Genomic DNA, 11,685 nt, shown 5'->3' with positions numbered 1-11,685 from the left:
ATTCAGTGATCGAAACAGAGACCCCTGTCCCCATGGAGCTAAACTTTCTAGTGGGGAGAATAGAAGTTAAATAAGATGAGCTAAAAATAACTGTGGTATATAATGTACTAGAATACTATATGATAATAAGCATAAACATTTTATAAGTAGATACAACAACATGAATGATTCTCACAAACACAATGTTGATTGAAATAAGCCAGATACAAAACAATTCATATTGTACAATTACATTTATATAAACTTCAAAATGAGGCAAAATCAATTTGTGTTTATTGGAAGTCAGAATAGTGGTTCCTTTGGGGAGTAGAGATTGGAAGGAAAAATGAGGGGGCGCTTCTGAGGTTCTGGTCACTTTCTGATTCTTGATTTTGATGCTGGTTATATAAGGTGTCCAATTTGCAAAAATTCATCACATTTTTTATTTAAGGTACTTGCAAATGATACTTCAGAAATACATAGGATCGTAGGAGACTATGATGAAAAATTAAATGCAGACAGAAGGTATAACCTAGATGAAATGGATAAATTCCTAGAAGCATACAATCTGCCAAGACTGAATCAGGAAGAAAAAGAAATCTGAATAGACCAATAATGAGTAAGGAGAGTGAATGAGTCATCAAAAGCCTCCCAACAGAGAAAAGCCCAAGACCAGATGGATTCACTGATGACTTCTAAAAACATTTAAAGAAGAATTAATGCCAATCCTTCTCAAACTCTTCCAAAACTCTGAAGAGGAAGGAACACTTTCAAATTCATTTTATGAGGCCTGCATTTCCCTGATACCAAAGCCAGAGAAGAACACTACAAAAAAAGACAACAATAGACAATATCGCTAATGAATATAGATGAAAATCATCAACAAAATATTAGCAACCCAAATTCAAACACACGATAAAGGCTTATATGCCATGACCAAGTGGGATTTCTCAGTGGGATGCAGAAGGATTCAACATATGCAAATCAATAAATGTGATACACCATATTAATAGAAAGAAAGATAAAAATCAAATGATCTCAACAGAGGCAAAGAAATTATTTGACAAATACAACATCATTTCAGGATTAAAAACCTCAACAAATTGGGTATAGAAGAAACATACTTTAACATAGTAAAGGTCAGATATGATAAACCAACAGCTCACACTACAGCCAAGGGTGAAAAATGGCTATCATCAGGAATCAAGAGATAAAAAGTGTTGGTGAGTTTTTGGAGATGAGGGAACATTTGTGCAGTGTTGATAGGAATGTAAACTGGTATAGCCACTATGGAAAACAGTGTAGAGGATCCTCAAAAAATTTAAAATAGAACTCCCATATGGCCCAAAATTCCACTTCTGTGTTTACATCCAAAGGAAATGAAAACAGGATACTGAAGAGATATGTGATCTCTCAGGTTTATTGCTGTGTTATTCACAATAGTCAAGACATGGAAACAATAAAAGCATCTATCAACAGATAAATGGATAAAGAGGATTACATATATATATGTAATTACAATGGAATATTATTCATTCATGAGAAGAAGGAAATCTCTCCGTTGCTACACATGGATGGACCTTGAGGAATTATTGTGAAACAAGTCAGACAGTGAAAGGCAAACACTGTACAATAATACATATATGTAAAATCCAGAAAAACCAAACTCGTAGAAACAGAGAGTGGAACAGTTGTTATCAGGGGTTGGGGGTGGGAGAAATGGGAAGCTATTGATCAAAGGGTACAAATTTCCAGTTATAAGATGAATAAGCCCTGGGGATCTAATGTGCAGCATGGTGACTATAGTTAATGCTACTGTATTATGTACATGAAAGTCGCTAAGAGCGTAGATCTTAAATGTTCTTGCCACAAAAAAAGAAATGGTAATTACCTGACATGGTGGAGGTGTTAGCAAACACTATGGTGGTAGTCATTTCTCAATATATACACATATCATATCACACTATACACCTTAAACTTAATGTCATATGTCAATTATATCTCAATACAGCTGGAAAATAAATAAATAAAAACAAGAGATATTATTTATTTCTTGCATCTCGCCTACTCTTCCTCTCCTAAGGCCAGATTTTACTACTGTTTAATAAAATATTTCTCTACACAGTGACAAAATGAGAGTGTTATAGCATTATTCTACCTACAAACACAATCTACTCTCTAAGATCCAAATTTTAATTGAGGGCCAGAAAGAATGACCCTTCCAAATTTTTTAACTTATGTGTATTTATTATAACAGCAAAAGGGCCATGATTTATTCCATGGAGCTCTTGAGGAGAGCAAGATTCTGTCATGGCAGATACTCCCACCATCTACTGGTAAGCTGTTTTTCTTTACAGTGTGCTTGCAGGAATAAACTATAGTATGATATTCACTTGTGTATATTTGTACTTATTTCAGAAAACATTGGAATTACATCGTTGACAAGCCTGTACCTTCTACGTAGTTTGAGCTAAAGGAAACATGTTTCCTTCTACTATTCATCTTCAGGAAAGAGATAAGAGATTAATCTACAAGAGATTACAAGTAGAGCACATGCTTAGTGTATGTATATATGTGTGTATGTATGTATGTGTAATAACATATTAACATATATTAATTAAAATATAATATATGTGTTACTTCAATTCAAATGCAAGCCAAAAATGTAACATGTTGTGGTGGAATATGAGGAGAAATATTCTTTGAGAAGTGTGGGATGCTTTTTTCCAGTGGGGAGTAAATAAACCCAGAGTGAGGAGGATTTCATGCTAAAAATGACACATTGTCAGCCAAGATGTTCTTTTAAATACATTTAAACAAGAGAGTTCTCAGTCCGGTAGATAAATTAATAAAGCAACTTTCCAAAAAGAATCTTGCAAACAGTTTTCAAATACCTGAAATAAGGCCTTTAAAATACTCAGTAGGCCCTATTTCTGGCCTGCTAACATAGAATCAGGAATGGGCTCCTGAGAAAGGCTTTGACAACTGACTATGACATTGCATTGATCATGACTATCCCAAATGACCCAACCATTAGAAATGTCCTGGGGGTGGCCCAGTGGTGCAGCGGTGAAGTTCTCACTTTCAGCTTCTTGGCGGCCCAGAGTTCGCCAGTTCGGATCCCAGGTGCGGACATGGCACCACTTGGCAAAAAGCCATGCTGTGGTACGTCCCACGTATAAAGTAGAGGAAGATGGGCATGGATGTTAGCTCAGGGCCAGTCTTCCTCAGCAAAAAGAGGAGGATTGGCAGTAGTTAGCTCAGGGCTAATCTTCCTCAAAAAAAAAAAAAGGAAGAAAAGAAATGTCCCAGATGCTTCACTGAGACGACAGCCACAGGTACAAAAACTGATCCCCTTCACTCTCAAAGAAGGTTTAAACTATCCTCAGAAACGGTTGCCTAATTAGAAGAACTTGCAGTAGATTTTATTCGGTTTAGAATGGTTAAAATAAATCCACCAAAAACTAAATCAACACAATTGATTTTTTAAGAAGGAGCAAGACTATCCTGTTCCTACAGCTATCTCTGGGATGCCATGCCCCGATCTCTCTGATTCAGGAGACATTCATCTTCTCATTTCTGCAACTGTTCTGAGCCCGCCTTCCAAGAAAACCACATTCCACAGACATTTCCATATGCAGTGGTGTCCAGAGTCTGCAAATCAGATTTGAAATATGCTACGATACCAAAAACATGGAAGAAAGCTCTCATCTACGCTACACACAAAGGTCAGATCAGAAATCGCCTGCAAAGGAAAGGGTTGTCAGGGATCTGTAACCTGTTCCTCCCTCTAAGTGAGCCTGGTCTCAGAACCCTGGCAAACAGTAACCGCTGAAATGTCCTGACTAGGGGTGCATGAGGGTCATACAGGGCTGCTACATACTGATTGCTGGTCTAGTAATGCTGATAGCAGGATGTATAGGGTCTGTTTAGAGGGTAGTAAACCTACAGCATACAGCCTGCAGTTGTACTAATGCGTAAAGCTTGCTCCTAAAGCCAGGACAGGGCTACGATGGTGGGGACACATATAAACTGAGAAACTCCCAAGTCTTCTCAGTGCTGACTTGGACCAGGCAAGTTAGTGCCCCACGTTCCAAACAAAATGCATTCCACTGTAGAAAGGGGCGCTCGAGATGTTGTGTCTGACTGGATCAGGACCTCATAGATATTGCATGTGTTGTCGCTCCTGTTTTGTATCCTTTGCTATTGTGAGTAAATTTTGTTCTGATTAAGAATTGTTTGTCATGTGAGTCTGACTGACATTTTGGGTCTCTGTCATCACTCATCACCTGAGTCAATGGAGTGCACCCTGTATTCCTCAGATAAAAGGTGAAAAGGCTAAAAGAATACTTGAATCGCTGTAGGGCATAATGACAGTCCTGAACTCCAGATGCTCAACACAGACGGGATAAAAGAATTTGGCCAAGCCCTGGGTACAATCACTGCAGCCTTTCCACAGTTGTTGGTGGGAGGATTCATAAGGAAAGAGTCCAAATAATTTTGGCGACAGTTGACACAGCCCTGTAGTCTGTTATACACAAAGCATGGAGAGCTAGAGAAGGTAGAGTTCTTAGATCCCATTTCAAAAATGTTACAGCACGATACTGAACTTGTTGTGTTTGACCTCCTAAGTGATTTTTTAAAAATTTTACCATGGGGCCCAGACAGCTTATTATCTGTAATTTATTCCCAATAAATGTAACTATTCAAATGCCATTCAAACATTTACTTAAAGAAAATAAATCTGTTGGTGGCAGCGGTTTGTGTCCTTAAGAGAAGAGAAGTAGTTGCTCAGCCAGAACAATAGGCTCTGTGCCTTCACGAGACCTTGAGGTTTTCTGCACCAAAGAAAGTTCGTTTGAGGGATTTTAAAGTGACCATTTGGGTATAAGTATCGGAGTGTTGTTGAACAATAATGCAGAGTGGGAAATTCGTCAACATTGTGGGTAAACAGTATTCCAAAACCAGTTTTTATACTAGTATATATTAAGCATTACTATAGCATCAAAATATATGGTTTCCCAAGCGTTGATTTCAAGTGTGAATATTCTGATGTATCAGGGATATAGATGGAATCTTACCCATCTATATAATAATCTACTCTTGTAAATTATTTACCCTTGTGTATAATTTACACTTGCTGTCATTTCCAGCTTGCCAAATGCTGACTTTGTTGTAAGATCTCCTGTCATGAGCATGATCAACTGTGGGGGTTCAAGAAGGAGGATGTAAGTTAGCTGTCAGGATATGGAACTCTATGATAATTGTTATGCTTATGTCTCCACCCAGAGACACACAGATATTTACCTGCACTGTGCTACATGTTGGGAAAACCTACCAAAAATCTGAACATTTTTGTGATTATGACATTGTCAAAGCTCTAACTTTCTTGGTAATATACACTGTTCATGATAGTTAATATATACAAAAACCAGAATCCATACCACCAAAACAAATTAATACTGCAAACTGACCTTGAGTGAGGATCAAAGGCCAGAACGTCAGGCTCAAATTTTTCTGGAATGTTTATATTTATTACTCATAATTCAGAATTTTATGATGGTTTTTTGTTGTTGTTGAGGAAGATAGACCCTAAGCTAACATCTGTTGACAGTCTTCTCCTTTTATTTGCTTGAGGAAAACTGGCCCTGAGCTAACATATGCATGAAACTTCCTCTATTTTGCATGTGAGTCGCCACCACAGCATGACTTGATGAGTGGTGCATGTCTTTGAGTGCGATCTGAACCTGTGAGCCCACGCCACTGAAGCAGAAAGCATTGAACTTAACCACCTTGCCATCGGCCTGCTCTGTGACAGTTTTTTTGTAATGAGATGACTGTTTGTAAAGCTTAGGCAAATAGAGATTTTTAATAATTAATATGCACTTTATTTATTCTTAAATTTTTCATAGCAAATCTGAGCAAGTTACAACAGAACAGGGAATATCATGGGATTAAGGGGCCATTTGCCATAGTTTTGTAATATGTCACTGAATTCAAATTAAATCAGGCCTTTGCCGCATATGAGATCCAAAGCCCTGATCAACTGATACCAGTTTCAAAGAATTTGTAAAACAGAAACAAGAGAAAAATCTAAACATATTTTACCCTTTGAAACCTTTGCTGCATTACTGTAGGTGAAATGTGTAGAATCTGAAATCAGACTTGTGTCATGTACTACTCAGATAAGATCTTGTCCACAAAAGTCATTTTTAAAAATGAAAGTGGCTCACAAAGTTAAAACAACCAACTCCCATACTTCACCTTATTGTTTTTATGGCTTTGTAGAAAGTTATACATAAGCACTACCTGGTGTTATTACCAGCTAATAGCCATCATCGTCACTAGCAGCATTGCATCACATCCTTCACTCAGTGATCCTATGTACAGCCTTCTGTGAAATGAATGTCACATAATGGCTGCCACCCTGGTGAGGTCACAGTTAAGCCTAATTTCTGAATGGCTTCATCAGGATTGATGTTAGCATGTTTTTCTTTGAGCTTAAAGTTTGTTTTTTCCCCAGTTTCTCCACCTACTTCTATGAAAAAGATCATACGGTCAAACTTTGGACTTTGTAACAGAGCCGTGCCCAAAATGCAAGACTAAGTGGTATCACCACAGTAATTGATGGGGAATGCTAAAATGTTAATATTTCTTACAATGTTCCAGTGGCTTCATGCTCTTATTTAGCTGTGCCTTTATGGTATGTACTTTAACATCTTTTTGCAAGTAGAAATGGAATAATGTTTCCAAATGAGACCGCAAATAAGAAAAAACTGTGGAGCTTTTAAAAACAATAAATAAAAGGCAGATGTTCTATAAAATAGAATCGGCATATCTGGAGGTTAAAATGAATCCATGAACTTAGATTTTGAACACCCATTTTCATAGGAGAATGATGTAAGGAAATTCTCTAGAGAGCTGTCAAGGGACCTTCTGGATGAATCTTGGAGAACACAGACATCTTAAGGGCTCTGGTATTCAAAGTCTTTCCATTAAAGTGTCTTCCTCGTCTCATCATCTGGAGTCATAGTCCTTCCAAAGCACCTTCCTCATTGCTCCCTTCACATCCTTGTTCCTCAGTGTATAGATGAGGGGGTTGATCATGGGAGTAACGATGGTGTAGAAAAGAGCTATGAACTTGCCCTGATCCTGACAGTAGTTGTTGCTGGGCTGGAGATAAGCATAGATGGCTGTGCCATAGAACAGGGTGACCACTGTGAGGTGGGATCCACATGTCCCAAATGCTTTTCTCTGCCCTGCTGCTGACTTTATCCTTAAGATGGCCCTGATAATCCGACCATAGGAGAACATGATAAATGCAACCGGTAAAAGAAGATCCAAGGCACTGACAAAAAAGATCTCAGACTGAATCATAGTGATGTCAGTACAGGCAAGCTTGAGCAATGCAGGAATCTCGCAAAAGAAGTGGTCTAACTTATTTCTCCCACAAAAGGGTAAAAGGAAGATGACCACTGTGTGCAATAATGAGTTGGCAACACCAAACATCCATGAAGCAGAAGCCATCAGGAGACAGAGACGAGGATGAATGATTACTGTGTAGTAAAGGGGCCTGCAAACAGCCACATAACGGTCAAATGCCATAACTCCTAAGAGAATACATTCAGTGCATCCCAAGCCTAGAGAGATGTACAGCTGAACTACACAACCACCAAAGGAGATAGATTTGTCTGCTCCACTGAGGTTAACCAGGAGCTGGGTAACAATGCTGGTAGTGTAACACAGGTCCAGAAAGCTGAGGTTGGAGAGGAAAAAGTACATGGGAGTGTGAAGATGTGGGTCCAGGTGGGACAATGCGATGATGGTTGTGTTTCCCAGCAAAGTGAAGATATAGAAGATCAAAAGAACCACAAAGAGGACTAGCTCCAGTTGAGGCCTGTCAGAGAAACCTAGTAGGAGAAACCCAGTGAGAGAACTTCCATTTTTCTGTTCCATCCTTTGTCTGCACATGGTTCCTGTCGAGACCAAGCATTTAGCAATTTTTAAAAGATGCCTCCCCCAAAATGGAAAGGGGGCAGAATCTATAATGTTTAAAAGACATGACCAAAGGATTTTAAACGCAACTCTTTGAGTAAATGATGTACTCTTCGGTTGACATATTTTATACTAATTTAGTTTCACATATTGCAAAAAATATTATCATTGATATTTAATATAAAAAAAATCAAATGATGGGCCTTGTGTTTGCATCAGTCGTAAGTATAAAAGGTCTGTTTCAGATTGCGTTTAATAGAATTTAAAGTTCAGTAAGTATATATGTACAATTTAGAGAATGGGAAAAAGGGAAAATGGGGACAGAGATCAGAAAGAATAAGAAAGGAATGTGGACAGAGGGAGAGAGGTTATCTTAAATGCATGTCTTATAATTCTACACAACTGGATTTGCAGGTACCTCACATGTAATAGAATATAGTAAAAGATAATCTCTAAAATGCATTCAGATCAATCAAATTATGGCCTAGAATGTATTTATACAAAGGATTAAATTACATTCAGAATATCACTAATAGTGCTACATATACACAATTTTGGGAGTTTTGCCTCTCTTCTCTACCTAATACATTATATTTGTGAGAGCTACCCTCATCTTTTTGTTTGGTAGTAAAACAATTAAATATTCAGACCTATTAAGAAAATGCCACCATTCAATTACAATGCTTAACTTTTGCCCTTAAGATGCCTAAAATTAATATACTAATTTAACAAGAACTCTGAAAATTCATTGGCTATGCATACTCAGTTGGAATCAGAACTCTTAAAACAATGGCTAACACTTTCCTTTTCCTTCTGGTGATTTCGTTTTCACATATCACCAACAACTAGAGTGTGCCAATTTGCTGAGAGAGGTGGGATTATTCCCTATCAACATTCTAATTAGAAGTAACACTTTAAAAAGTTATCCAACTGTGTAATCTACGTACAAATTGTAATGATTTACATCCCTCCCTATGATAAGATAATTAAAGAGATAAATACATAGAGATAAAGACAGATGCATTCCCAAAGCAATGGCAAGTCAAAGATATATTGTGAAACTAAAAGTAATAGAAGTAAAGGCATAAAGGAAATGATAGTTTGGTTTGGTAAAAATCAAAGGACATCCATCCACATTAGGTTAATTTTATATATACATCATTCTAGGATCTATCTGTAGAGTTTGTTCCACTGAAGCAAATACATTGCTGCCTCTAAGGTTAGTTGATTGTCATTTTCATCTAGCCACTTAGTATTGCGTAAGCACGGTCACACACTGACCAAAGTGGAATCAGAAAATGAATAATTCAGATCTATCATTTTCAAATGGTTAGGCATACTGTAAATTGTTTATTCTTCCAAGACTTTTAAAATCTAAATCACAGACCTACACCACTCATCAGGTCATGCTGTGGCAGTGACCCACATACAAAATGGAGGCAGATTGGCACACAGATGTTAGCTCAGGGCCAATGTTCCTCACCAAAAAAAAAAAAAACTAAACCAGATTAGCATATAGACCCACTCATGTGTAAAAGAAATTGGTACAAAACTGGCATAAAACAAATGTTAATAAAATCTGAATGAAAAACAAGTAAAGATCAAACAGAAGAAGACTAAGTGGTAGAGAGGAAGCTGGAAAGTATCCTCTATCACTGACATAAATGTCTTCCTTGTCCCATAATTTAGTTGCAAGGAAAATAAACACCAAAAGCAGTCATATGTTTTGAAATATTAAAGCACGTATAATAAAAAAAAAAAGAGAAGGATAAGTTAAACTAACCTAAGTCCACACTCAATCCCAAACAACAGTATGGAAGAGTATTAGTTCATATCTGGAAAAAATAACAATATCTAATTAATAAAAATTCTTTTGCATTTAAAGTTTGAAAAATTACAGTATCCAAAGGTTGGAGGCTGAACTGATATGCTACTTACACTTAATAATATTAATACTAATACTAGCTGGTATTATTGAGTATTTGACATATTCCAAAATATTTACATGCATAATCTCAACTAACCTTTCAAAAATTTTTTGAAATGTATTACCGTTTCCTTTATACACATGAAGAAGTTGATTAAAGTGATTAAATACCCTACTGAAGGGCAGTAAACTCCTAAATGTTTTGACACAAACCCAGGATCCTTTGATATCAAAGTTTGTACTCTTAACCACCACATTACTTTATTGTCAATCAAATGAGTCTATTAAAATTCAGAGGAATCATCTCACGTGACAAGGATATAGGATTTCACAATATTTCATACTTCCCTTCATTTCTTAAAAGGATGTGATCAGTGCTATACACAAAAAATCTATGCAAAAAAAAAAATTCACAAAAGACATAATTATAAAAGAGGAAGACAGTCTAAATGTGCAAGGACAGGATACATTCCCTGACTGACACCTGCTCAGAACAGCAGGTGTCAAAAACAAACCATGGTTCGGTTTCATGCACACATACACAAATATAGAGCCACTCATCTGAAATGAATTGCTGGCTAATTTTTGAATTGTATCTAATAAAAGAAGCATGCATAAAAGCCAAGGAGGGAAAAATTAAATTGCTAACCCATCCAAGGAAAACACCAATAAAACAATGCACCATTATAATAAAATAATGATGTATTTTATATTATCATATCAATGAGGACCAATACAGCAGTTGATAAAAGAGAATACCCTGGGAGAGGAAGTTTTACAAACCATTTGATGCTTTACACAATAAAATGTATATATTGATTAAAAAGAATGTTGAATGGATACCTATCTGAGAGGTATAAAAATGAATATGATTTTAGGTTGAAAAATAAAATATCAGGCAAAGAAGATGCCCACTAAAACAGAAAAAAAATGTGATTGTCTCTGTTGTTACAATAGCTTCCAGTGCCACACTGGAGAGCACACTGGGAGGTAATTAGGATACTAATGTCATATTCTACCTTCTTACTTTAATTTTTCTCATTACAATTCAGGAAAAGTATTACCCTTTTGGAAGACTGGCTATGGGAAAGACCTAGTTGCAAGATGTATTAACCCATTGATTCTCAAGAGGATGTTCTGCTGATTTGGGTCACTTTGTTCCCTTCTTCCTTTCTTACTCAGCACCCATCCCTCCTAAAGCTGTTTGCACCACCACAAAAGCAATCTTCCAAGAGAAGGAATATTTTTTACTATGGTTTCATGAGAAATTTCATTTCATTTCTTTCCTACCACATTTAAAGAATTGTGTAATTTGACTGGGAATCATCATCTCTGTTTAGATAAGCGTCAATTGACTTAATGCAGTAAGATTGATTCATATTAGAGCAACTATATAAATAATAATGACTGGAAATGTTAGAATCACTCATCCTAGGTACAGGAACACGAAATAGTCTCCTTTGTTGCTATGATGATATCGCATAATATAAGAAAGTTTTACTATAAAAATTACACATCAATTATTACTTTGGATACAAAAAAATAAATAACTGAAAAACCAAAGACACATGTATAAAAAAATTTCAAATAGCTAAAATAAAAGCAAATAGATTCTACAAGACAAATAAAGATGGCATTCTATGTAACAGCTATCATCAACAAAATAATATAATGGGAAATGACAACTCACAAGATCACAACTTTCCAATAAAAATCAAGAGAACAGGCATAAATGAGATAGGTTAAATGTTTAGTACTCACACATATCGGGTGGTAGGGTAGTA

The 11,685-nt window shown here is 36.5% G+C and overlaps 1 protein-coding gene across 1 annotated transcript; it reads right to left on the bottom strand.

The window, feature by feature from the left end:
• Positions 1 to 6,996: 6,996 nt before the first annotated feature.
• On the bottom strand, positions 6,997 to 7,935 carry LOC106823464 (putative olfactory receptor 2B8). The gene has a single exon (XM_014829176.2). It carries the CDS (start codon positions 7,933 to 7,935, stop codon positions 6,997 to 6,999), a length of 939 nt encoding a protein of 312 aa, XP_014684662.2.
• Between the last annotated feature and the right edge of the window lie 3,750 nt (positions 7,936 to 11,685).

Source organism: Equus asinus, chromosome 8, assembly GCF_041296235.1.
Source record: "Equus asinus isolate D_3611 breed Donkey chromosome 8, EquAss-T2T_v2, whole genome shotgun sequence".
Classification (NCBI taxonomy): Eukaryota; Metazoa; Chordata; class Mammalia; order Perissodactyla; family Equidae; genus Equus; species Equus asinus.
This window is presented reverse-complemented; position numbering and strand designations above follow the sequence as displayed.